The sequence below is a fragment of the Camarhynchus parvulus genome, chromosome 23 (assembly GCF_901933205.1).
Source record: "Camarhynchus parvulus chromosome 23, STF_HiC, whole genome shotgun sequence".
Taxonomy (NCBI): domain Eukaryota; kingdom Metazoa; phylum Chordata; class Aves; order Passeriformes; family Thraupidae; genus Camarhynchus; species Camarhynchus parvulus.
In genome coordinates this window covers 1,258,697-1,284,558 of record NC_044593.1, presented here as the reverse complement: position 1 = coordinate 1,284,558, position 25,862 = coordinate 1,258,697, and the positions used below count along the sequence as shown (strand labels likewise).

Below are 25,862 nucleotides of genomic sequence, written 5' to 3'. Positions count from 1 at the left end.
GTGGGGGAAGTCAGCGGCGGGTGTGAAGAATTCCTTTTTTCACTCAGCTGGGATTTTTCACGGCTGTCAGCAAGCCCAGGGTCCCTTCAGACACCACGGGGTGCAGGATTGACTTTTCCTGAGCCCTGGTGCAGGAATGCCATAATCCAGGCAGGAGGCTGTGCTCAGCCCCTTGCCCCCGTGCAGCTCCTTGCTCGGTGCCTGCACCCAACAAAGGCTCCATTATTTCCTCCTTTTCAAGAGGGGGGTGGAGGGAGGAATGAAATCAAAGTGCTGCCAGCAGGGATGGTGAACTCCAGGCTGGAAACAGGAGAGGCAGCTGGGGAGCGGAGAGAAAGGGAATGTGGGCTGTGGGTGACACTCAACACGGGCAGAGTGCTGGGGAGCACTAATCTCCCTGGATATTTATACTCCCCTCTCACATTCCCTGCTCCCACAGCAGAAAAGGGGAGAGCCCTGCCCTCCCCAGTGCCTCCAGCAGCAAGTGGAGCTGCAGAAAAGGGGCTGGAAGCAGCCACCTCCGTGGATGGGGTGAATTGTCCCTTTTGTTGGGCACATTGGTCACACTGAGAAGTTGAGGGCTGGGCTGAGAGTGGGGGGTTTGGGGGTGGCTCATCCTTTGTTCCACATTTGGGTACAAAGGACAGGAATGAGGATGGGGGATTAAAAATAGCCAGAGGGATCAGCTGGGAATGCTCCCAGAAAAAAGGCAGAGGGGTGGGATGGGGGTGAGGGGTGGGAGCTGGTTTTGTGCTCAGCAGGGCCCCATGGCTGGGGCTGGGGACTGTCTAGGGCAGGAGACCAGGGGGACAAAGCCAGCTCTCTCTGCAGGCCCTGTGGTGGGGCAGGTGGGTGTCAGGAGCATCCTCTGCAAGAGGAGGAGGAGGAGGAAGGCTCCAGCCAACAGAGCTCGGGGTTGTTGGGAATGTTCTGACCCTGCACTGCTCCTGGCCAGGAGTTATCCCAGCCATGGCCATGACCTGGCTGCCTCTGAGGGGTGTGGGCAGTGCTGCTGCTCCGAGGCTTTCAGAGATTGCTGAGAGCCTTTGTTTTTCCTCAAAGAGTTTCAACAGAAATAAGGGACACTTTATTCTTTGCCTCCTTGTTTTTTGGCTCTGTGAACTTCACGAGGAGGAGTCTCTGGGTTTTTTTGCAGCCAGCCCAAGAGACTAAAACCATCCAGAGGAGCTTGAACTGTGGGGTATTCCTCACTAAGCATGCCTGCCCTGTTTGAGGCTTTGAAGAAAATGAGATGTGTGGGGGAAAAGTGACCATGAGAGCTGATAACACTGGAGCCCTGGGCAGAGCTCCAGCCTGGAAGCTGGGATTGTGCTCCAGTTTGCTCACAGAGGGCTTCACTCCAAGCAGGGAGAAGAAATGGGTGGAAAAAACCACCCAGGGAGGTGTTGCCTGTACCTACAGCTGTGCTCTGGCTCAATCCACACACAGCTTGGGCCTGGAGAAAATGCATCCAGGTGCTTGGAAGCATCTCCCTGGTGGCAGGGCTGCCACATCCTCGGGGTGAGGGGCAGGAGGTGGAAAAGGCAAGGTGCATCTCCAGCTGCCCCTCAGGGCTGGGCTGGAAATCAGCCCTGAATCCCAGCTGAGGGTCCCACAGGCTCCTGGGCCAGCCCTGACCTTGGGGGGACTGTGCAGAAGGGGAGCAGAGGGTTCTGGTCTGCTCTGGGGACCAGGTGAGTGCAAAGGGGACAAAATCAAACAAAAAATCAGCACATGGACCTGCAGAACTCCATCCTCTGGCACCAAGGGGCAGGACCTCAGTGGCTCAGGCAGGAGGAGACGCTGCAGGGACAATTCCAGAGGTGACAGCTGAGTCTTTACCCTGCAGGGGAAAAGTGGAAGTGTGAAGAGTCTCTCCTTGCAGAAGGTGAGGAATAAACCCCTCCTTATCTGCAGGAAAGGGGCAAAAAACCCTCAGTTTTATCTGGCAGCAGGGTTTGTGAAACAGCCCAGGGGTGAGGATGGATTTCCCTGGGCTGGAAGGATCCTGGAGCAGCAGGAATCACCCAGGGCTGGTTCCAAACAGCTCAAGCTGAGCCAAGCACCGGTTCCCACAGGCAGGAATGTCACCCCAGAGTCCCCAGGGAGGCTGGATCAGGGAACAGATCCATCTGGAAATCAGCTCAGCCTGGGAAGGAGCAGCAGGAATGCTGGAGCAGGGCTGAGCTCAGCTCTGCTGGGCTCTGTCCCCACCTGGGGACAGCAGAGTTAACCCAGCCTGGCTGTGCTGGTGTCACAGCTGTCCCCAGGGGTCACCCCGGCTGTGCCACCAGGCTGGGGCCACTCTTGTCATCTGCAAACACGGGCTGACGTGTTCTGGTGGGCTTTGGTTAATATTTTGCAAAAGCCTCTGTTGCCGAGTTTGTTAGCAGCCCCAGGGCTGCTGCACATGGGCAGAAACGATGGGGCAGTGATGTGATTTCCTGCTGAAAAAAAAAATAGAAATAAAGAAATCCATTTTCCCAGGAATGAAGCTGGGCTGCAGTGCCCCCTCACCCCACCACGAGGAACACACAAACCTTTGGCTTTTTGCTCTCCTGTGGCTGCAAAAACCCAAAGGCTGCTGTCTGAGGGACGCTGAGACGTTTTAGACAAAACAGGGCTGAAAAACGAACCAAATATTCCCAGGGTGCTTGGAGAAAAGGGGGATGAGCACCAGGCACGGCGCAGGGACGGAGCAGGTCACTGACACACAGCACTCCTCCATGCCCCAGCCGTCCCAGGAACCTTTTTATTCCTTATACAACTTTTTATTCCTCCAGGAACCGCAGAGGATGAGCTGGGCAGGGCAGCCCCACTCTCCCCTTCCCCATTCTCGGGTTGTTTTTTGTTCCTCTCCCCGTCCTCTGGGATTTCTCCCTCCTCTCCCCAGGGATGCTGCCCACCCGGATTCCCCCTGCACCTGGCTGCTTCTTCCCCACAGCGACTTTTAGGATGCTGAAAAACACAAGTTATTTTCTTATTGTTTCTTATTTTCTATTTTACATCACGTCTGATGGTGATGGAGACGGGGCAGGGGGCACAGCGGGTGTGGGAGAACGAGCCGAGAAAACCAGAAAGCAAAGGGGGCACCTGAGAGTGCCTGCAGGGACAATTCCAGAGGTGACAGCTGAGTCTGTTTACCCTGCAGGGGAAAAGTGGGAGTGTGAAGAGTCTCTGCTTGCAGAAGGTGAGGAATAAACCCCCTCCTTATCTGCAGGAAAGGGGCAAAAAGCCTGGGGTTTATCTGGCAGCAGGGTTTGTGAAACAGCCCAGGGGTGAGGATGGATTTCCCTGGGCTGGAAGGATCTTGGAGCAGCAGGAATCGCCCAGGGCTGGTTCCAAACAGCTCAAGCTGAGCCAAGCACAGGTTCCCACAGGACACCAGAGCCCCAGAGCCCCACTGGGTGTCACCAGAGCCCCACTGGGTGTCAGCAGAGCTCCGCCGCCGGCTCCGAGCCCCATCCCCGAGCCGTGACCATCTTTGGTAGCGCAGCCGGGCAGGAAGCGGCGGCCGCGGCTTCTCCTCCTCCTCCTCCTCCTCCTCCTTGCCAGCCTGGCAACGTGTCCCAGCCATTACCGGGCAGTGTCCAGCCCTTCCCGGGACAGCGTCCCCTTCCTTCCCGAGACAGTGTCCCAGCCATTACCGCACAGCGTCCCGTTCCTCCCCCACCTTCCAGCCTTGCCCCTCTCCCAGAGGCTCCCAAAGCGCCCCAACCCCTTTCGGGGATCCCAAACCTCCTGAGGACCCCCCCGTACCCCAGCAGCCCCTCCTGGGGGGCGAACAGCCCACCCGGGGGGGGGTCCCAGCTGGCCCTGCTGGGGCTCTCAGAGCCCCCCCAGCCCCTCGGTGTGACCCCTCGGTGTGACCCCTCGGGGGTCCCGGAGCCCCCCAGCCCCTCGGTGTGACCCCTCGGGGGTCCCGGAGCCCCAGCCCCTCCGCGGGTCCCGAATCCCCCCGGGGGTCCCGAGCCCCATCCGGACCATTGGCCCCGCCCACACTTGAGACCACGCCCATCACCACGCCTGTCGCATACATAGACCACGCCTTCCATTCAATCCACCAATCACAGAGCGGAATCCGCCACGGAGCTCCACCCCCTTCGCCACACCCCTCAACCGGTTCTGACCACGCCTCCCGCCCCGCCCGCCAATCGCGCGGCGGCTGTCCCGAAGCCCCGCCCCCCGCGCCGCGCGCCGTGCGCACATCCGGCGCGCGGGGCGGGGGCCGGAAGCGGCGGGCGCGGCGGGGCTGGGCGGCGCCGGGAGCGGCGGAGCGGGAGCGGCCGGGGGTGAGCACCGGGCACGGGCCGGGTCCCAGGGTGGGAGCGAGCGAGCGAGCGAGCGGCACCGGGCACGGCCTGGCTGGGGGTCCGAGGGTGGGAGTGAACGGCACCGGGCACTGGGCACGGCCGGCTGGGTGGGAGTGAGAGGTATTGGCACCGGGTACCGCCTGGGGGCCCGAGGGTGGGAGTGAACGGTACCGCACCGGCACCGGGCACGGCCGGGGCTTGAGCGCGGATCAGCACCGGGACACGGCCAGATCTGGGGGCGGTACCGGCGAGAGTGGGCGGGCACCGGGACCAGCACCGGGCACCGGGATCAGCACCGGGCACCGGGATCAGGACCCGGCCCAGCCCTGGGGACCGCAGGACCGGGGACCACAGGACCGGGGCCGGTGCGGGATCCCGGGCCGGGCGGCGGGAGCAAACCCCGGCCCGGTTGATGCGGGTGGATCCCCAAAGGCGGCGGTTTGGGGTTAATTCGGCACGGAACGGTGCAGACACCCCCGCGGGGCTCTCTCGGTTACCGGGGCTCCCCGGGACGGGCAGGCGTGGCTGATCCGGTGTTTGGGGATTTTTGTTCTCTCCATCCCCGGGGTGGTTCCCGTCCCCAGCCCGCTGCCGGTTCCTCCTCTGCGTTGTGCCTGGGATGGGATCAATGTGTGATTCCAAAGCATTCCGTGCCGGCCAAAGGGAAAATTATAATAATTACCGGGTGGTTTGGCAAATCCTGGGATCCTGGAATCCCCGCAGGTGCCCGGAGAACCCAGGGATCCGCGGCATCAGGACCCAGCTGTTTGTGCCCGTTCTGCTCCAGGGCCAGCCCGGTGTCCCTGGGATATTGCTGAGCTCTCTGAAAGGCAAAAATGCCCCCAGTTATCCATGCAGGGAGCTCAGCCCGTGCTGGGGCAGGCACAGAGGGATGCTGAGCAGCTCCCAGGTTCAATCCCCCCAGTTATCCATGCAGGGAGCTCAGCCCGTGCTGGGGCAGCACAGAGGGATGCGAGCAGCCCCAGCCCAGTTATCCATGCAGGGAGCTCAGCCCGTGCTGGGGCAGGCACAGAGGGATGCTGAGCAGCTCCCAGGCTCAATCCCCCCAGTTATCCATGCAGGGAGCTCAGCCCGTGCTGGGGCAGGCACAGAGGGATGCTGAGCAGCTCCCAGGCTCGGAATTCCTGCTCTGGAGCTGCACCCAGCCCTGCTCAGAGCCCACATCCTTGGTTACCTCCCTGGTGGATTCATCACCCTGGCAGGGAGAGGAAGTGAGAGGAGGGTGGCAGCTGAGGCTGGCAGGCACAAACCCCCTAATTCAGAAATTCAGATGATTGTGCTGAAAAAGGAGCCTTTGCTCCAGTGCCGAGCTTTAACCCCCTCTTAACCTGTGAGCAAAACACCAAATAACATTTTTTAATGGCTTCAGGGGGATTTGTTGCATGGGAAAGCTGGAGCAGGGGCCAGATGGATTTTTACTTTTTTCTTTAAAGCACTCTTGGTTTTCTAAATAAAGTGGATCTGAAATAGCAGGAGCAGCCAGCACGGGTTCTGGCGCAGTGTCAGCAAGTATTGTTGGATATAAACAGCTGAGATCTCTGTCCTGGCAGCTGCTGGGACCAGCAATAGCTGGCTTGTGTTCATGGCAGCTCCTGACCACTGGCTAAACTCAGGCTTTTGACTCCTGCCTTGCTTCAAACCATTCCTGCCTCGAGGAGCTGAACTGTTTAAAAAAGAAAGAAAAAAAATAAAAATTCTTCAGGCTTTTGGCAGATATAAACGTTGGAAATCATCTGGTAGCTGATCCCCTGAGATATTCCAGTGTCAGCTCAGAAATAAACTGTGGTATGTTCCTAATTTAGTTGTCCCATCTTTATTTCTTTTGCCTGTAGAAACAGGAAGTCGCTGATGCAAATTCGGTGCTGCTGACAGCAGAGTGTCGGGCTCAGTGTGAGCACAAGCGTAGGTTTGACTTGCTTTGCCTATAAAACCAACATTTGTGTCTTCCAGAACATCTAAGGAAGGGCTCAGGTTCGTGTGCTGTCTCAGGCAAGGAAATAATTTCATTTTTTTTTTGGTGGTTTTCTGAGAATTTGCTCACTCTGAGACTGGGACAGGCCAGCTCCTTCCCCAGACAGGAAGCTCCTCTTGCTGGGATGTGCAGGCTTTGGGGTAAATGATGATTTTAGCAATAAAATCCTTTCATTTTATTGCTCTGCTCAGCCTGTTTGTGGCACAGCATGTCCCAGGCTGAGATGGGAATAAAGGGCAGTTGATGGATGAACAAATGTGCTGTGAAAAGGAATGGCCCCTCTGGCCCTGGGTGAAACTGTGTTTGCTGCTTCTGCTCCACTGCTAATCAAAGTTCAATTGAATTGGAACGAGATTTAAATCCTGTGGTGTTGTCCTGCATCTCCAGCCCTGCACAGCGAGCTGGGAAAGTCTCCCTCATCCCTCTGGAGCACAGGGGGATGTGCACAGCAAAAATGACTCTGGGATGATCTGTAGAACAAAAAAAAAATAATTTTGGATGGTCCGTGTGTCTCATCTTCCTCTTCAGAGAAGGGAAACAAGCTCTGATAATTTGCACTGAGACCTGTGAAGCCGATTTGTCACTTTCTGTGGAATTATTTTATATTTACAGGCCAGTAGACAAAACACTGTCTAGGTGCAGTCCGGGCAGGTCTCCTGTGTGGTTGTTTTTATTTTCCTTGCTGAATGTTAATCTCTGATTTAGTTACAGCTCAATCTTTTCATTTCCCTCCGTGTGGGTATCCAGGCGGCAGAAACAGCTCCATCCACAGGGCAAAGAGCACAGGGAGGGTGAGGCAAGAGGAAGGGCTGACATCCAGGACTTTGGGTTGCCTGCACTTAGCTCTCATTTTGCTGCCAATTTACCAACTGACTTATCTTTTAAGTTGCCCTAATGCCACCCATTAAAAGGAAATTAAAATGAGTTCACCATCTGCCTGACAGCAGCAGGTTTGCCCAGCTGCTGCGGGGCACTGGGGATGGCTCAGGAAAAACAAGGCAGGACTTGTCAAATGCAGGGAGAGGGAGCATGGGAGTCCCAAGGAACGCTGATTTTGGTGATTTTGGGGTGTTAATCCCACCCAGAGCTGAGGGATGTGCTCCTCCAGCAGCTTCCTTTGCTGCCAGGGGTAGGAAGCAGTTTTCCAGTTTTCCATCTGCATTTTCTGCCCAATATTCCTGACCCAAGCTGCAGTTTGCCCCTGCTGGGGTAGGAAGCAGTTTTCCAGTTTTCCATCTGGATTTTCTGCCCGGTAATCCTGCTCAGAGCTGCACTTTGGGCAGTGGGGCTGATCAGATTAGAGCCTTGCCGGGGATCAGTGCTGCAGAGCTTTGTTTGAGTCAGTTTGATTTGAGTTTGAGTCAGGCTGGTTTTTAAGAGAGCTGATTTCGAGCACAGGCTGCACTGCTGTGTGGTCAGAAGAGGACTGGTCTTTACAGCATTTTCAGATTGTTTTGCTCAGGAGACCACAGCTATGTGCAGCCCCCAAAAACCTGTAAGAAAAAAAAAATAATAATTTGGTTGCCAGTGAAGTCAGGTGCTTTAAGTGTTAAATTTACCCAGTTTTGCTGTCACAAAGGCAAAGCCAAGATTAGCTGGTGACTCTCCTGGTAGTGCCAAGCAGAGGTGACAGTGGGATCTCAAACAGATTTCTCCTCCAGAGCAGCTCTCTGGCCATGTAAAAGGCCATGATGTGATTTAAGTGTTGCAGCAGATGGAACTGAAACCCAGAGAACAGATTCTGGTTGTGCTTGCAGGATCCACCAGCAAATCAGTTTGGAGAGATCCCTGTGGTGACATTTCCAGTGTTACTGTTCTGATGGCTGGGGAAAACACTGCTCTGTGTGCCTGCTGCCCTGTCTGAGCGTGGCACAGCCACCCTGGCAGTGGCTTTTTGGGGGGAAATCCCACATTTTGTGAGCAGGGGTGGCAGAGCCAGCCCAGCTCTGTCCTGGCTGTGCTCCCAGGGGAGCTCAGGTTTTTGCAGGGCTCCCAATTGAAGATGCAGGGCTGGAATTAAGGATGCAGGGCTCACAGTTGAAGATGCAGGGCTGGAATTAAGGATGCAGGGCTTCCAATTGAAGATGCAGGGCTGGAATTAAGGATGCAGGGCTCACAGTTGAAGATGCAGGGCTGGAATTAAGGATGCAGGGCTCACAATTAATGATGCAGGGCTCACAGTTGAAGATGCAGGGCTGGAATTAAGGATGCAGGGCTCACAGTTGAAGATACAGGGCTGGAATTAATGATGCAGGGGTCACAGTTGAAGATGCAGGGCTGGAATTAAGGATGCAGGGCTCACAGTTGAAGATGCAGGGCTGGAATTAAAGATGCAGGGCTGGAATTAAGGATGCAGGGCTCACAATTAAGGATGCAGAGCTGTTCATTGCTCTGATGCTGTGGAGTTTCAGCTTCACTGGGCTCTTTTTCCGGCGTGTATCTGGAAGCCATCCAGTGGGGTTTTGTGCACAGTGTGTCCCCTGGTTCAGCATGGACAGAGGAGGAAGCTGCTTCTCTTCCTCCTCTCCCCTGCCCCCCGCAGCAGGGCTGCCTCTCCTGCTGCAAGGAGGGAGAGAAGGGCTGGGAAAAGGCCTTGTTTGTCTTGTGACATCAGTGCTGGGCTCGTGACTAATGCTGGATCTGCCCCACATCCTCTGGAAATGAGGTGAAAACTGTGCACTTTGAAGCAGCGTGGCTGAGAGGGCTTGTGAACAAAAGCAAAACTCGGAGTGAGAACTTGAGGTTTCCTCTCAGAGGGGATCCGGGGTCAGCTCGGCTGAGCAAACCCTGCCTTCCTCCTGGAGCACTCTAGGGATGTTTTGGGAAGGATCCCCTCCTCCCGACAGGGCTTTGAGCTTCTGCAGGCTGCAGAAGGAAGCTGTGTCCAGGCCACCGTGGTGATTCATGCTGTAAAATCTTTTTGATGAGTGCTGATAAGATAAAACTGCCCCGGTGACACTGCTGCTGCCTCCCTGCATTCCCTGGGCATTACTGTGCAGGGAGCGTGACCTGTCTCCTTGCTCGGTGCAAAGCATCACTAATGGAAAGTTTATGTGACTTTCAAGACTTTTTCCAGATGACATGCAGCAAATGGCTTGCGTGCCTGGGCCTCTTTCCTGTGTGGTGGCTGCAGAGGAGGCTCTGCAGAGCTGCAGAGGAAGAACAGGGGCTGTTGCTGCAGAAGCAGCTCTGCCGCCTCAGCTCATGCAGCTGCTCCCTTTGGCGTGTGCCAGGGTGGCTCAGGCTCTGTGCTGGGGTGATCCTGAGCTTACAGATGCTCCTGGGAGCAATTCAGGACTCCAGGAGGTCCTTGCAGATGCATTTGGAGATACAAACCCGGTAGTTTTCCCCTGGAGTGTGTGAGCTCCCAGCAGAGCAGTGGCTGTGTGCTCACAGCTGGGACTTTGGCCAGGAGCTGACTGCAGTGAGAGCCTGGGCAGTCCTTTGTGTCACTGAGTGGTGTCACTACGAGGTTAGAAGGTGGAAGTTTCGTGTCCTTACACATGTAAAGAGCCCTTAAAATGGAATAGAAACTATTAAGGAGCGAGTGTGGCAACAGCAAGAGGCTGTTGTGCAACCCAGCTGTCTGTGCTAATGTCAGGGTGCACTGCTGGCCATCCTCAGGGTGCAGAGCTGGGCTGGAATGATTCTCCTGGAACTGGTAGAGCTTGTAGCAGCCAGCCATAAACCCTGTGTGGCACCTGGGGATGGAGTAATTGTGTCCTGTCCGTGCAGGTTGTGGACAGCAGCAGACATGGAGAGGCTGGTGGAGCGGCTGGAGAAGGCTGTGGAGCGCCTGGAGAACGTGTGCCAAGGCCCTGGCATGTGTGGAGATGCCTCTGCCAAAGGTGAGGCCCAGGGCACCTCCCAGGGCAGTGCAGAGCTGGCACAGGGCTCGCTCTGGGGGAGCCAGGCTGCAGGGGGCTGCTCCCTGGAGGTAAAAACTGTGGCTGCAGCACTTGCTCAGCCTCCTGCAGGTGGGAGGTGCAGCCTGGGGCTGTGGGGTGCTCCTGGTGATCCCTGTGCTCTGGTTTTTTCCACAGGAGTGGCTCAGTACGTGCAGGCTTTCGATGCCCTTCTGGCTGGGCCAGTGGCTGAGTACACCAAGATCAGCAGAGAAGTTGGTGGGGATGTGCAGAAGCACGTAAGGACTCCTGTTCCCCCTCTGCTCCAGGGGTGCTGCCTCTCCTTAGGGCTGGCAGGGCCACATTTGCTGTCAGAGTCTGCATTCCTCTAGCACTGCATCCCAGGACCTTTACAATCCCTGAGGGTTCAAAGCAGATGCCCAAATAACCTCCAGGTTGCCACCTACACACCCAGGGTGAATCAAACCTTCTCCTGGAAATCCTGAAGTGCCTGGCTGTGTCCAGACCTTGGGGCAGGCCTTTAAAACTCCCCAGCCCTGAGCTGTGCTGCTCTGCTGAGGCTCCTCTGGGGATGGGTTCCTCCAGGAATGCGCTCTGGGCTCGTGTGTGTTGGTTCCTCACAGCTGGGGTGGTTTGTTCGTGTTCCACAAAGGAATCTCCCTCATGTTTGTGTCTGTCCTTAGGCTGAGATGGTCCATGCAGGCTTGATGAGCGAGAGGGCTCTTCTGGTGGTGGCATCTCAGCATCAGCAGCCAGCAGAGGTGAGTGTCCCAGTCCTCCTCCAGTTCCTCTCTTGGCACAGCTGTGGTGGTGTTCACAGGGGTCTGAGGATGAGGGAGGAGACGAGGATCTGACTCCATGTTTCAGGAGGCTGATTTATTATTTTATCATATATATTATATTAAAACAATACTAAAAGAATAGAAGAAAGGATTTCATCAGAAGGCTGGCTAAGGATAGAAAAAGAAGGAATGAATAACAAAGGTTTGTGACTGACCAGACAGTCCGGACAGCTGGACTGTGGTTGGCCATTAATTAGAAACAACCACATGACACCAATCACAGATGCACCTGTTGCATTCCACAGCAGCAGATAATCAATGTTTGCATTTTGTTCCTGAGGCCTCTCAGCTTCTCAGGAGGAAAAATCCTAAGGAAAGGATTTTTTAGAAAATATCACGGCTACAGCCCAGCTGTGACAGCCCAGGATCCCCCAACACTCACAGCCACCCCTGACCTGAGGGTCAGAGGCTTCTGATCAGGGATTTCCCACACTCTGAAGGCATGAACTGCTCTGGGTGCTCCCCAGTGTTGTGCAGAACCCTGGATGTTGGTTCTGGGAGCTGCAGAGCTGACATTTCCCAGTTGTTACAGCAGCTGTGGGGCTGTCAGCTCCCAGCCTCTGTCTCCAGTTTCACCTGGCACCAGCTCTGCTCAATCAGTGCTCCCTGAGAAGCTGCAGACAGGAGCTTGTCTGAGCCAGGAGCCACCCTGGGATTTGTGCAGCTCCTGCTTTTCATTATGTGATGCTGCTCAGAGACTTTCAGGCATCAAACTCCTCCAGGAGCAGAGCACACACTTGTCTCTGCTGAATGGCCTCTGAATAATGGCTGGGCTTTTAGGATTGATTTGTCCTTAGCAGGTAATTTAACACTTTACCCTGGGCTGCTGCTTCTCAGCAGGATGTGTGGCTGAGAATCTGATCCTGAATGCATTGGCTTTTCCCTGCTGAGAACTGTATTTTCCTGAGCAACAGGATCCCACCTTGCTTTTCTTTGCAGTTATTATCTCGCTCAGTCGTGGCTTCTACTGTTACATTGTAGGAGCTGGGTTTCTGTGCTCCTTTCCTGTTCACTGCAAAATAGATCTGCATTTTTCCCCCAAAATCAGCGTTGGAGGGTTGTTCTGTTCCACCAGGCTTGCTGGGGTGCAGCTCTGTGCAGCCTCTGTGAGAACCTGCTTACAAATCCCACGGACACGTTATTTAAATAAAGGATTATGAACAAAGAGCAGCCTTAATCTAGGGTAGCTCTTTGTGCAGGTTGTCTGGCAGGAGTCTAATTCTGGAGCAGCCAGTTTAAAATGCAAAATGTGTGAACTCTCAGTGCTTGTGCTGAAGAATTTCCCCATCCTGTGACTGGAATGTGCTGCTGGGCTGGAGCTTCTGAAAGTGTGGTCTGGCCAGCGGTGCTTGGGACCTCTCAGTTTTCATCTAAACAGAGATGAGAAAGCAGCAAAAGCAGAAGCTGAGGTTTTGGAAGGCAAGTTTTGCCCAAATTTGTCCCTCTCTGCTGCCACCAGCAGGAGACTCTCCGATGCAAAAGGAAGGAAAAGTTTCATCAGAGGCATCTCTGGAAATGTGGAATTGGCTCTTTGCTGTCTCTGACCCCAGAGCACTTCTGGCAATTCCAGTCAGCATTCCAAGGGAACAGCACACAGGAACAAATTTTTACCATCCAAATACTGAAGGATTGACTCGAGAAATAACTGGAATCCTCAAATCTGGCTTGGTGGGGGTGACCTTAGAACTTGCTGGGACTCTGGTTGTGGGGCGGGCTGTGGGTGCCAAACCTGCCCAGCACCCCTTTCTCTGAGGGTTCGTGGAGGAGAGGGAAAATTTAACAAACTGTGTTGGAACAAAAGAACCCAGGGAAGGCAAATGCTATTTCTGTCCTCGTTACTAACAAGCTTTGTCAGTGTCTCCTGGATTGAACATGAGTCACAGTTCTTGGCGTTCTCCCACGGCGCCGATCCGATGGGAGCAATGACTTCAGCCTGGAGGAGCTGGGCTGTGGGACCAAGCCTGGCTTGGACAGGGCCAGGCCTGGACAGGAGCTGCAGCAGTCACTGCTGCCAGTTGGAATCTTGTTCCGAGTCCCCATCAGCTCAGCTGTGCTGCCATTCCAGAGCCGTGCTAATGAATCTCTTTAATTGTCGCTGTCCCTGTGTGTCGTTTGCAGAACGCTTTCTCAGAGCTCCTCAAGCCCATCTCGGAGCAGATCCAGGCTGTGCAGAACTTCAGGGAGAAGAACCGTGGCAGCAAACTGTTCAACCACTTGTCAGCAGTCAGTGAGAGCATCCCAGCCTTGGGCTGGGTGGCCATGGTGAGGACTCCATGGGAAGGGCATTTCCTCGGGCTGCTGGGGAGAGCCGGGTGGGCTGCTCAGTGCCAACGTGTTCTCTCTGCTCTAGGCTCCAAAGCCCGGTCCTTACGTGAAGGAGATGACTGATGCTGCCATGTTTTACACCAACAGGATCCTCAAGGAGTACAAGGACGTGTGAGTTCACCTTTTCTCTTAGGGCTGGTGTTGAGCTTGGCCAGCTGGGGCTGTGTGACCGTGTTCACTGGAGTCTGAGGATGAGGGAAGAGATGAGGATCTGACTCCATGTTTCAGAAGGCTTGATTTATTATTTTATTATATATATTATATTAAAACTATACTAAAAGAAAGGATTTCATCAGAAGGCTGGATAAGAATAGAAAAAGAATGGAATGATAACAAAAGTTTCTGTCTCGGACAGAGAGTCTGAGCCAGCTGGGCTGTGATTGGCCATTAATTAGGAACAACCACATGAGACCAATCACAGCTCCCCCTGTTGCATTCCACAGCAGCAGATAATCATTGTCTACATTTTGTTCCTGAGGCCTCTCAGCTTCTCAGGAGGAAAAATCCTAAGGAAAGGATTTTTCATAAAAGATGTCTGTGACAGGGCTGCTCCAGCATCTGCCCACAGCTGCTTTCCCCAGCCTTTAATTCCTCCTCTTCGTGTTCTCAGAGATAAAAAACAAGTGGACTGGGTCAAAGCTTACCTGAGCATCTGGACAGAGCTGCAGGCCTACATCAAAGAGTACCACACCACAGGGCTGACCTGGAGCAAAACAGTGAGTGCTGCTGCAGCAGGGAGCTGGGGCAGTCAGCATGGCAGGAGCGAGCTGGTTCCAGCTCCTTTCCTCTTCCCTGCTCTTCCAGGGTCCTGTGGCCACAGCAGGGGCTAAAGCAGCACCTGCCCCCCCGGCTGGGCTTGCACCCCCACCTCCAGGGCCTCCCCCTCCTCCTGCCCCCGTGAGCTCCAGCACAGACGACTCGGCCTCGCGCTCGGCGCTCTGCGCGCAGATCAACCGGGGAGAAGGGATCACCTCGGGTATGTCAGGGCTCAGGGAGGGAGGGACTGCTCTGCTGCTGCTCCTGCTGCTGCTGCTCCCTGTTTTCCTGCTGCCCCTCAATGCACCTGCTTAAAAAGGACACAAAAACCCACCTGGTCCCAGTCTGGGGCTGGTGCTTTCCCAGGGACAAATGTGTAGGGTAAATGTGGGGTAGATATGTAGGGTAGCAGCCCTAGAAGGTTAATGAGTAGGAGGAAGATTATGAGGGATGTTAAAATTAGGGCTCATTTGTGTCCTTTTTTGTCTAAGGGTATTATTAGTTGTTTTGTGACTAGGTTGATAAACCATAGCTGGAGGGTTGAGAGTCGGTCAGTAATTCATTGATTGTCTCGGGAGGGTAGTAAGAGAGCTGGGAATGTTATTGAGATGAGGATTGTCACCCTCATCTGCCAGGTGGAGCAAGGCTTGAACTTCCACCTGTAAACACCTGAGGCTGAGCCCTTTGGTTACCTGCATCTTTCTGGTGCAAAAAGTGCAATTTGGCAGCTGTTGTTTGCACAGAATTTTTCCCGTTTTTGTGTTCCCTGGTGAACACATCAGTTCAGGAGGTGCTGGCCTGGGGCTTTTTCCAGCTGCAGAGTGGAAGAGCTCTGTGGCACACTCTGGTTCTGTGGTTTATGTTGTGTTCTTGTCAATATTGCAGCAGCATTTCCTGCTTCCTCCTTCCCTTCCTGTCACTCACACTTGGGCTCAACTTAGCCCCAGCCTCAGGAGTTTGTGTTTTGACAAGAGTTATCTTGGCTGGTGTAACCACTGATGCCTGGTGTTTGGGGAGCTGCATTCCTGGAGGGGAGCTGGCTCTCAGCTTTGCCTTCTCTTGCAGGCTTAAGGCACGTCTCAGATGACATGAAAACCCACAAGAATCCAGCCCTGAAGAACCAGGGGGGCCCTGTGAGAAGCGGCCCCAAACCTTTCACTGCTCCCAAACCAGCCTGTAATGCAAACCCCTCCCCAAAGGCACCTCCATTGCTAGAATTAGAAGGCAAAAAGTGGAGAGTGGTGAGTGCCTGGTGCTGGCAGGAGTGGGTTGGAGGGATGGGAGCTTTGGAGAAGCAAAGGGGGCTCTTCTGGAGAACTTTCTCCTAAGAGGCACCAGCCTGAAGGCACCTGTTTGTTTTTTAAGGGATTTTCATGGATTAATTGCTCTGCATTCAGAAAATGAAGTGTGTTTCTTCTGCCTTTTCAGGAAAACCAGGAGAATGCCACTAACCTGGTCATCAGTGACACAGAACTGAAGCAGGTAGCATATGTTTTCAAGTGCACAAACAGTACACTCCAAATCAAAGGCAAGATCAACTCCATCACCCTGGGTGAGTGGGGAGGGCTCTGAGAGCTGCTCCTGCCTGCTGGTGTGTGTGTGTGTGTGTGTGTGTAGGAGCTGGAGCCTCCAAAACCTCTGTGCCCTGATCTGCTTTTCTTTGCAGACAACTGCAAGAAGCTGGGTCTGGTGTTTGATGACGTGGTGGGCATTGTGGAGATCATCAACAGCAGGGATGTTAAAGTTCAGGTGAGTGCCCTGTGCTCTCTCCTGGCTCTGGAGCAGTTGTATTTCCAGACCAGGAGTGTGCAGCTGTGGAGAATACCCATGAAACACCATCTGTCCCTTGGGAAAGGGCTGAAATTCGTGTCTTTGAGCTGTTTCAGGGTTTGGGTAAGAGCTGAGGCTCTGTGAGGTGGAAAGCACATTTGGCTGCCAAAGCAGGAGCCCAGCAGCAAGTTTTATTCCAGTTCAGTTTGGACATCTGATTTGGGATGGTCAGTTTGCCCAATGCTGGCTCAAGTTTTGTTCTAAAGAAATCAGAACAAGAAATTGGGGAAAATTCAGACAAAAACTTTGGATTTTTGCTAAAGGTGGGAATATTTGAATCCTGTGCGATCATCACGGGGAGGGCTTGGAGTCCAACCTCTTGCCTTGAAAGAAAACACCCCCAAAAATGCTGTGGCTGTCCAGTTTCAGCTAATTCTGCTCTGGCCCTGCCAGGTCATGGGTAAAGTGCCAACGATTTCCATCAACAAGACAGATGGGTGCCACGTGTACCTGAGCAAGAGCTCCCTCGACTGCGAGATCGTCAGTGCCAAGTCCTCGGAGATGAACGTGCTCATCCCCACCGAGGGGGGCGACTTTGTAAGTGCAGTCCTTGGGCAAGTGGAAAACTTTGCAACTGCTGCTTTGGAATCCTCCTGCAGGGAATCCTCCTGGGGGATGCAGGAGTTGTGTCTCGATAAAGCCCTGCAGGGAGTGTTGGTTACTGCGGGGTTTGTGGAGTTTGGAGGTTGTGAATGATGAGCTGATTTGTAAAAATAGCAAAAAACATCTGTAAGTAAGATTATTGCTGGTTTGTGAGAGCTGCTTCTTCCTCAGGATCTCTTGGGGGCAGAATAGGCACCAGTGATGGTACAGGAGGTAACAGCACAAAGCTGAGAAAAGAAATGCCTGAAGCAGTGGGAGTGGTTACTAATCTCAGCCATAAATGGATTTTTGACAACAGTTTTCTGTTTTTACCCTCCAGACTGAATTCCCTGTCCCAGAACAGTTCAAGACAGTGTGGAACGGTCAGAAGTTGGTTACCACTGTGACAGAGATTGCTGGCTAAGCTGAAAAGCTCCAAGGCTCTCACCCTCCCCTGGCCCTGCTGTGGGACAAATCTGCTTTCAGATGATTCTCTTAGATTTCTTGTACCTTTCTGCTCTCAAACTGCTTCTCTTCTACCCGAGAGACACAGCTGCCTGCCATCACTGAGGTTCCTCTGCCTGGGGCTTGGGGTAGGTGGTGGGTGTCACCTCTCTCAGCAGGAAGGTTCTTTTTCTCTCCCCTTGTCCCATCTAACTGCACCAATCGATCAGAGTCTCGGTGAACTTCACAGCCAGTCCTGGCAGTTGGCTTTCAGAGTGTTGTTTTTGTATTGCCTTTAAGCAAAACTGTTCCATGTGAGAGGAATGTTGTCCCCTTTTTTAACAAGTGACAGTGTCTGTCAGAGGCCACAGCACCCAGCTGTCCTGGGAAGCTCCTGCAGGCTGCTCCCTCCAGCTCTCTGGAGCAGCTGCTGGCACCACAGGACATGGGAACGGTTTTGTCGGACCAAAGGCTGAGGACCTGGGCCAATTCCACCCCGATTTCTCTTCCATCATTCCCACTAGCTCAGTGCATTCCTGATTGTGCCATGACAGGAGGCTTTCACGCCCCAGTGCCACAGGAAGGCTGCAGCGGTGCCACCACGGCCACCCAGCAGCCTGGCTGGTAGCTTGGAGCTGAGCACCTCTCATTCCATGAGCCCTCCACCTTCACAAGGCAACCTTTGCCCCAGGGCTTCCTTCCTGGAGCAGCTGAGCTCAGGTTCAGGCTCCCAGGATGGTTTTTCTCAAGCTGTGCCCTTCCCCAGAGGAAGGAGCTGCTCCATTCCAGGTCAGCAGTGCAGAGCTGTAAATACCAGAGTTGGATCAAGTCGGTTCATCACTCTCTTCCTCATCTGCAATCAGCCCCCCTATGAATCCTCCCCCTTGTTCCCCTCCTGTTGCTTGGCTCTTTATTTTGGTGGAAGCTGGTAGCCTCTGTTCCAGGGCCCTGGAGCAGAGTGATGGATCACACAGTACTGTACTGACCCACAAAGGGAGCTGCACGTGCTTTGACCTTCATTTTTCCAACGCCTCGGGTGGCATAAGCATATCTGAAATGCATTTCTTCTGTAAAGTGTCAATGTTCTTTTTCTCTAGTACAAAACTTACAAAAAAACAAAAAAAAAGGAAAAATTATGCAAATTTTTTTTTTATTTTGAAACTGTCCTGTGACTTGTACTTGTCTTCTCCTGAGGCTTGTGAAAAAACCTTTCTTATGTACTTAAGATTATACAGAAGATAGAATAAAGTTAATGCCAACTTGCTCATTACTGTGGCTCTTGTCTCATTTTTGGGGGCACAAGTGAGCTCAGGCAGGACAAGTTCCCCCTCTCTGCCTGACCCTGCCTTGATTCCTTGGAATATTCCCAGAATTTCCTCAGCTCCCCTCCAAATACAGTCAGCAGCTGTCCAGGCTTTTATTTAGTTGGTTAGATAGCAACTTCTTTATTCATTTCAGTTGTACAAAAGAACATAAACCAAGCCATTAGCTGAAAACTGTTCAAGCTGTTAATACTGCTGAATTCTAAACCCTCTTTTTTTCCCCAGAAACCCCTAAATTTGGCCTTTTTGCCCCCTGCTGAAGCAGGGGCTGTGACATGATTGCCCTGCCTAGAGCCATGAGAGTCTCGCTGATCCCTGCACTAGTGAGTTGGGTTAATACTGCCAGGGTGCCCTGCAGGAACAGGGGGTGGAGAGCAGCTCTGAGAACTGGGCTGGAGTCACCAGGCCCTGTGTCAGAGTCAGGGCAAGGCTCAGCCCAGCTGGGAGTGCAATTCCACCCTGGCAAACCCCCCTGAGCCAAACCCCTCCTGTTCCCCTCCCCAGATCCCTGCAGGCCTGGATGCACCGAGTGCTGTGCACAGTGGCTGGTGTTAGTTACAGTGCCAAACCCTGCCCAGGGAGCTTCACTGCAGGAAGGGGAGGATGGTGCTGTCAAACCACTCTTCTGAGAAGTGCAGGTGATCCCCCTGCACCCCCAGGAACACCAACTTCCCTGCTTTGTCCATCTCCTGCAGCCCCAGGCGATCCTGCGGGGAGAAGGGGGAGATTCCACCTCTGCTCTCCTCCTCATGGAGGGGAAAAAGGGATTCCAGGAGCAAAGCTTGGAACAGGAGCAGAGCTCATGAGGCACTGAGGGGGACCCTGGGCCAGGCAGGAACCTCCAGTGTCGTTCCCTGGGTTCCACAGTGCCAGGAATGGCTGCAGGGAAATGTCCCCCCAAACCAGCAGCTCCTGGCAGGGGTGGCAATGCCCCAGGAGTGACAACAGCAGGGCTGGGACCCCAGGGAGGGACAGGAAAGGGGGCACAGCAGAAGCCCCCCCCCAGAACTCACCTCTTTGTACAGCGAGGTCTCCTGCAGTGGGATGGTCTCCTTGGCTTGGCCACTTTTGTAAAATCCAAACCACTGCATAAAAATGGATAAAAAATGAAGGAACAGCTGCTGAAGGAATCCCAGGAGCCAAGCAGGCTTCCAGGGCAGTCAGGCCTGTGTTTGTGCCCAGCCTGCCCCTCTGCCACCAAAGGACAAACCAGAGACAGGGAAGCCCCAAGAGCTGCCCTGCCTTCCTCACCTCAGAGATTGGAGGGTCCACCATGGTATCATTGAGGAATTTCACCATCACAAACTTCTTCAGAGCCATCAGGTTCTTCTTGTAGGTCTCATTGATGCCCTGGATGGAAGCAGAACACATCCAAGGCACTGGAGAGCCCAGAGAGAGGGAAACTCTCCAGCTTCAACCTTCCCAGGCTGCTGCTCACAGGGCAGAGTGTCCTTACCCTCTCCTGGTTGATGTCAGCCAGGAAAATGCTGTTTTTCCTGTACTCCTCCTCCTTCAGCGGGTCGTGCCAATACTCTGCTTGCACCAAGCTGCAGAGGGGACAAAGCAAAGCTCAGCCTGGAAAGGCAGAGCTGCTCCTGAGCCTGGCCTGGGGTGTTGTAGTGTGTTTTTTTATTTGGCATGTTCACTGTTTAATTTGTAGTTTTGTAACCTGTATTTTCCTCCCCCTGTCTTTAGAGTGGCACAGACTTGTCTTTTATTGTTATTTGGTTCAGTTAAGTGTCAGTTTCTTTGTTTGTTACCTACCTACGCCCTGCCAAGTTTCAAACCCCCTCCCCAGTTGTTAACCCCTCCTGTCCCCACCCCTTTCCCCAGGACCTTTCTTTCTCTCCTTCAGCGTTGTATCCTTCCAAACCCTGTTAGTTTACTTAAGCTGTTCTCCTGCCTTGAAATCCTTCATTGGTTTACACATTGTGTTCCCTGCCTTGTGTTCCACCCCCAGTTCTCCTGATTAGTTAGATTGTATCCTCCCCTAAAACCTCCCCTGTTTATAAGCTGTTGTTTGCCTTCAAACTGTGTATGCCTCAACCAGGTATGCCTCAACTAAACCCCAGCCCCTGATTTTTTATCATGCTCACTTCATGACTCGTTTTCTCTTTAATTATCCAACCCAAACTTCTGTCATTGGTATCAATAAATCCCCCCTCTAGCAAACCACCCATGGCTCCAAGCACTACCCCTAAACCTGACCATGAACTTCAGCTTCTATGACCAATTTTCAAGGCCATCCTTCCTAGGAATCCCACTAATTCTCATCTCCATAACATTCCCAGCTCTCCTACCACCCTCCCTAGACAATCGATGAATTACTGACTGTCACAGGCATCTTTTCTGAAAAATCCTTTCCTTTGGATTTTTCCTCCTGAGAAGCTGAGAGGCCTCAGGAACAAAATGTAAACAATGGTTATCTGCTGCTGTGGAATGCAACAGGTGCATCTGTGATTGGTCTCATGTGGTTGTTTCTAATTAATGGCCAATCACAGCACAGCTGGCTCGGACAGAGAGTCCAAGCCACAAACCTTTGTTATCATTCTTTCCTATTCTATTCTTAGCCAGCCTTCTGATGAAATCCTTTCTTCTATTCTTTTAGTATAGTTTTAATATAATATATATCATGAAATAATAAACCAAGCCTTCTGAAACATGGAGTCAGATCCTCATTCTCTTCCCTCATCCTGAGACCCTGTGAACACGGTCACAACTAACCAACTCTCAACCCTCCAGCTATAATTTATCAACCTAGTCACAAAACAACTAATAATACCCCTAGATAAAAAAGTGTTGTCCTCAGTGTGGGGCCTGGAGTTTTACCATCAAATAAAGTTAAATAAGGTTATCCGATCTCCCCCCAGGCCTGTGCTGCTGCCTTTTGTTTCTGTGCTGAACCTCCACTGGCAGCTGGGAGTCTGTGAAGCCTGAAAGGGGGAAAATTGGCAATCCTGGGGATGTACTCACTGCTCCTGCACTGCCTTGCTGTAGGCCCCCAGGTCCAGGGTTTTGCGGATCCAGTCGCAGAGGTGGGAGCTCTCCCCAGGGCAGCGAGGGAATCCGTACACCCCTGGGCAGGACACAGCCCAGTCACCAACCTGGGGCCCTGCATCCCTCCTGCTGCACCAGAACCTCCTCTTGCACAGCAGGAGCAGAGTCACCCAGGTAATCAGGCAGATTTGAGCCCTGCAAGCTCTCAGACAGCCCCTCCTGCCCCAGGAGGATAAGGGATGGGGGTCCTGGGGGCTCCCGACAAATCCTCCCTCTCCACTACAAACAAACAGCTCCAGGAGCTGTGGGATTCTCAGGGCAGAGTATCTGGAATTCATTCTTAACTCCACACTCCTTAATTCCTTTTCACAACTCTCTTTCCTTGGGGCTTTGGCCTTGAGGATGCTGATTGTAAAATACCCTCGTGGGCCAGAAGGTTCAGTTTCACAACTGGAGAATTTTCACAATTTCTGTAGCAATTTCCCACAAAATAACTCATCCCAAGAGCTCCCAAGGTGTGTAAGAATCCTACCCAGGCAGAGAAGCCACTGCTGACAGAGCAGAGCAGAGCAGAGCTTTCCACTGCCAATTAAGCAAGAGCATGATAATAAAATCAGCAAACACTAATTGGGCCAAACACATCACCAGATCCAGCCAGGAACAAAGAGACAATTTAATTGGTGAGAAAGTGATCAGAGTTTAGGAAAAGCCCCAAAAGGTGCCCAGGAGCTGTGCCAGGGGGCAGACACTACCTTGGTGCTGTCCTCCAACGGAGATGAGGCTGAGCATGGGAGGAGCAGGGCACCTCTGGGCCACAGCCCTCCTGTGGGGGAAGAGAAAAGAGCTGAGCTGGGCCTGCCCAGGCCACAGGAGCAGAATCACAAATTCACAAAATCACAGAATGACTGGCTTGGAAGAGACCTCAAAGATCACAGAGTCCAACCCAGCCCAAACCCCTCAACCCAACCCTGGCACCCAGAGCCACATCCAGTGATGGTGACTCCACCACCTCCCTGGGCAGAACAAACACCCCAGGAATGCCCAGGGAACACCCCAGGAGTGCCCAGGAACAAAAACATCTCAGGAATGCCCAAGGAACACAAATTCCCAGAATTCCAAGAATCACTGGGTTGGAAGAGACCTTCAAGATCATCAAGTCCATGCCCGAGCACCTCAACCCAACCCTGGCACCCAGTGCCACATCCAGGCTTTGTCAAACACACCCAGGGATGGGGACTCCACCACCTCCCTGGGCAGAACATTCCAGAACTTTATCCCCCTTTGTGTAAAAATCTTTTCCCTGATATCCAAGCTGTATTTCCCCTGGTGCAGCTTGAGGCTGTGTGCTCTCATTCTGACAGTTGCTCTGTGTGGGCTTGGGCACTGGGACTTAACCCTGCCCGGGAAAACACAACCTGCCCCCTTGGAGCACTCCTGCATTCAGGAATTTAACATTTTTGTGTCTGCTGAGCACTTCTGAAGGGCCATAAATGAGGAGTTGAACCCCCCAGAGCCCCTGAGCTGGAGCAGAGTGCAGACTTACAGGAATTGGCCTCCCTGGGAGAAGCCCATGGCGTTGTAGCCTCGCTGGAGCTGGGGGTCCTGGGCCAGCTGCCTGCACACCTCCCTCACCTGCTCGTTGACATTCATGAAGAAGCTGTTCTCCATGTCCTGGGGATCAGAGCAGGGTGCAGCATTTGTACCTTTGCTGTGGCTGCTCTAAGCTCTGCAAACACATCACTGACATCTGTGGTTTACAAAGAGGACCTGAGCTTTGGCAGGGACAGAAGTGAAATTCCTGTTCTGAGACTTTACCTTCCCTTTCCCTTCCTGCTCTGGTTGGCAGAGCTGCCTCACATGGGGCACATTTCCCCAAACTTCTTCTCAATTTGAATCCCTTCAGATTTTGTTCATATCAATATAAAAATTAAAAATCAGAACCCAGAAACCAGAAATCCAGAAACCAGAGACCCAGAAAACCATCTACACCCCACATTACCCTGAGAAACTATCTAAAGGAATTTCACAGCACTACAAAAACCTGTCAAAAGCCATGAAGGTGCAGCAGTGTGCAATTAATTACACTGAAGTAAATAAATGTTTGCAGATGGAGAAGCATGGCCAGGGATAAATCCCTGCCTCAGCACAGCCTCCCACGCACTACCTGCACTGGTTGAGTGTGCTAATCACTGGATTTGCATATTAATCCAATTTAGGTCAGGGATTTGTTTTCCCCCAGTGCTTTTCTGCAGGCATTAGCTGGACTTTATCGGGTTCTACCTGTCAAAGCTGTTTACCTCAGCGAGAACAGAAAACTGGCCGGGAAGCAGGGCAGGAATCCCGGTGGAATCCTGTTAGAAGCACGAGCTGCCGCGGCTCGGCCCCACCCCGCCCGCAGCCCCGCGGGTGACACGCGGCTCACCTGGATCAGGCTGCTCCCGATCTTGAGCGACAGCACGTAAATCCCGGGGATTTTTTTCTCCACCAGTTTTTTGATGTAGCCCATGCTCACCGGATTGCAGCAGCTGTCTCCTGCCAGAGGGAACACCGGGATGCGCCACCACGCCACGGCCCTCGCCTCACCTCCACAGACACACCGCCAGCCCCGCAGCCACGGCATCGGGAGGGGCAGCACCTCCCGGTCCCCGCCGAGACCGGCGCTCCGGAGGAGGGGACACCGGAGCGAGCGCCCCTCGGTCCTGCCCGGCTCCCAGCCCAGCCCCGCCACCCCCGCGGCCCTGGCGGAGGGTCCCGGCTCACCCATGCCGTGCCAGATCACCAGGGGCGCGGCGGCGGCGGCCACGGGGCCCGGGCACAGCCCGAGCAGCGCCAGCACCGGCACCACCGTCCTGAGCGCCGCCATCTTGGCCCGTCACATGACCCGCCGGCGGCAATGGAGGGGCGGGGCCTGGGCGGGACCAATCAGGGGCGTGGACCGCAAATAGGGCGTGGTTTAGCGGTGGGGGCGTGGACCGCGGGGCTCCCCTGGACCACGGGTTCGAGTCCCGCCGGTCCCGATCGCGCCCAGAAATCCCAAATTTGCCCAAATTTGCCCAAATTTGCAGCCGCATCGCGCTCCCCCGGGGCACGCAGCCGGGAAACCCACGAGGCCGCGGCCTGCGTGCTGCCCACGTGGCACTGCATCCTCTCTGCCCTGCCGTTCGTTGGGAATGGGCTGGGCACACCCTGCTTGGTTTCCTCCCGCAGCGGCGGCGCTTGGCGCTGCAGCCGCCAGGAAGTTTTTCTCAGCACCGAGGGAGGAGAAGCCTTCATCGGCCAGCCAGCCCTTCCAGCACACTGCTATAAAGCACTTCCCGTTTCCTCCCAGGGGATGCCGCTCCCTGGTGCCCTGGCTGCAGTCCCGCGGTTGTTTTGGTCCTTCTCAAATGGCCTTGGCAATAATCAGCGTGCCAGGGGCAGGCATCAACACCAAACACGTGGGTATCGCACATCTCTGCCCTCCCTGGCTCTGTGTCCTTCCCTTTCCCAGTGCCACGAGCAATTCCTGCAGTCCCTCTGCAATTCCTGCTCTTCCCTTTCTTCCGTAACTGCTGGCATTGGAAGATAAAGGGTGAAATAAAGGTTTAAAATCCTCCCCATTCTTGCAGAGACGATCCTAAGGGGTGAAATGAAGGTTTAAAATCGCCCCCATTCTTGCAGGGACATGAAATAAAGGTTTAAAATCGTCCCCATTCTTGCAGGGACATGAAATAAAGGTTTAAAATCACCCCCATTCCTGCATGGACATGAAATAAAGGTTGAAAATCCCCCCCATTCTTGCAGGAATGTGAAATAAAGGTTTAAAATCGCCCCCAATCTTGCAGGGACATGAAATAAAGGTTTAAAATCGCCCCCATTCCTGCAGGGACGTTGCTCAGCACCCCAGGCAGCGTTCCCGCAGTGAGGGAAGGGACAGGAAGCACCCACTCCTCTCCCTCCCTGTGACAGTTTCCTCCCTGCCTCGCTCAGGAAATCTCTGCTCTCTCTGTCCTGCTGGGAATCACAAACGCCTTTGGCACAGGGGCAGGATCAGTGGATTTCTCATCAGCCAGGTGAAAACTTGGGGTCACAAACCAGCAGCACATCCCTGGATAAACCCAAACCTGCTCTCAGCAATGAAAGAAGAAAATTCCTTTCTTTGCAGTGAATCAAGACACGGAGCCCACCCCCTCTCGCAGAGAAAATGTGTGGTGGCACCTGGCAAAGCAGAGCTCGGGACTGTTCTGGGGGCAGGGATGACTCAGAGCAGGAAGAGCTCCATGTGGGACCCATCTGGGTGGATCTGGGCATGGGGAGAGGGTCGAGGGAGTGGTGAGTGGGAAGCTCTGTGCCAGGCAGGGAAAGCTTCCTGAATGCAGCAGAGAAATGCCAAGGGAGGAAATGTCTCTGCAACAAGATGGGATCTGGATATTCTTCCCCTGTGAGGGTGTAAAGCCCTGGCAGAGGTGCCCAGAGCAGCCCCTGGATCCCTGGCAGTGCCCAAGGCCAGGCTGGACAGGGCTGGGAGCACCTGGGACAGTGGAGGTGTCCCTGCCATGGCAGGGCTGACACTGGAGGGGCTTTCAGGTCCTTCCCAACCCAAAGCACCCCAT

General features: G+C 53.8%; 2 protein-coding genes across 2 annotated transcripts; one reads left to right on the top strand and one right to left on the bottom strand.

Annotated features, from left to right (window-relative positions):
* Positions 1 to 4,226: 4,226 nt before the first annotated feature.
* CAP1 (cyclase associated actin cytoskeleton regulatory protein 1) lies at positions 4,227 to 18,221 on the top strand. Its single transcript, XM_030964529.1, has 13 exons — positions 4,227 to 4,292; positions 10,042 to 10,154; positions 10,350 to 10,450; positions 10,856 to 10,933; positions 13,133 to 13,276; positions 13,365 to 13,450; positions 13,950 to 14,055; positions 14,144 to 14,315; positions 15,161 to 15,336; positions 15,524 to 15,647; positions 15,762 to 15,844; positions 16,319 to 16,462; positions 16,848 to 18,221. Exons 2-13 carry the CDS (start codon positions 10,061 to 10,063, stop codon positions 16,929 to 16,931), a joined length of 1,392 nt encoding a protein of 463 aa, XP_030820389.1. The 5' UTR covers positions 4,227 to 4,292; positions 10,042 to 10,060; the 3' UTR covers positions 16,932 to 18,221.
* A 150-nt stretch (positions 18,222 to 18,371) lies between these two features.
* Positions 18,372 to 24,151, bottom strand: PPT1 (palmitoyl-protein thioesterase 1). Its single transcript, XM_030964530.1, has 9 exons — positions 24,031 to 24,151; positions 23,693 to 23,802; positions 22,814 to 22,941; positions 22,023 to 22,093; positions 21,247 to 21,349; positions 19,730 to 19,820; positions 19,525 to 19,623; positions 19,287 to 19,358; positions 18,372 to 18,980 (listed from the first exon to the last, which is right to left on the bottom strand). Exons 1-9 carry the CDS (start codon positions 24,131 to 24,133, stop codon positions 18,858 to 18,860), a joined length of 900 nt encoding a protein of 299 aa, XP_030820390.1. The 5' UTR covers positions 24,134 to 24,151; the 3' UTR covers positions 18,372 to 18,857.
* Positions 24,152 to 25,862: the final 1,711 nt, after the last annotated feature.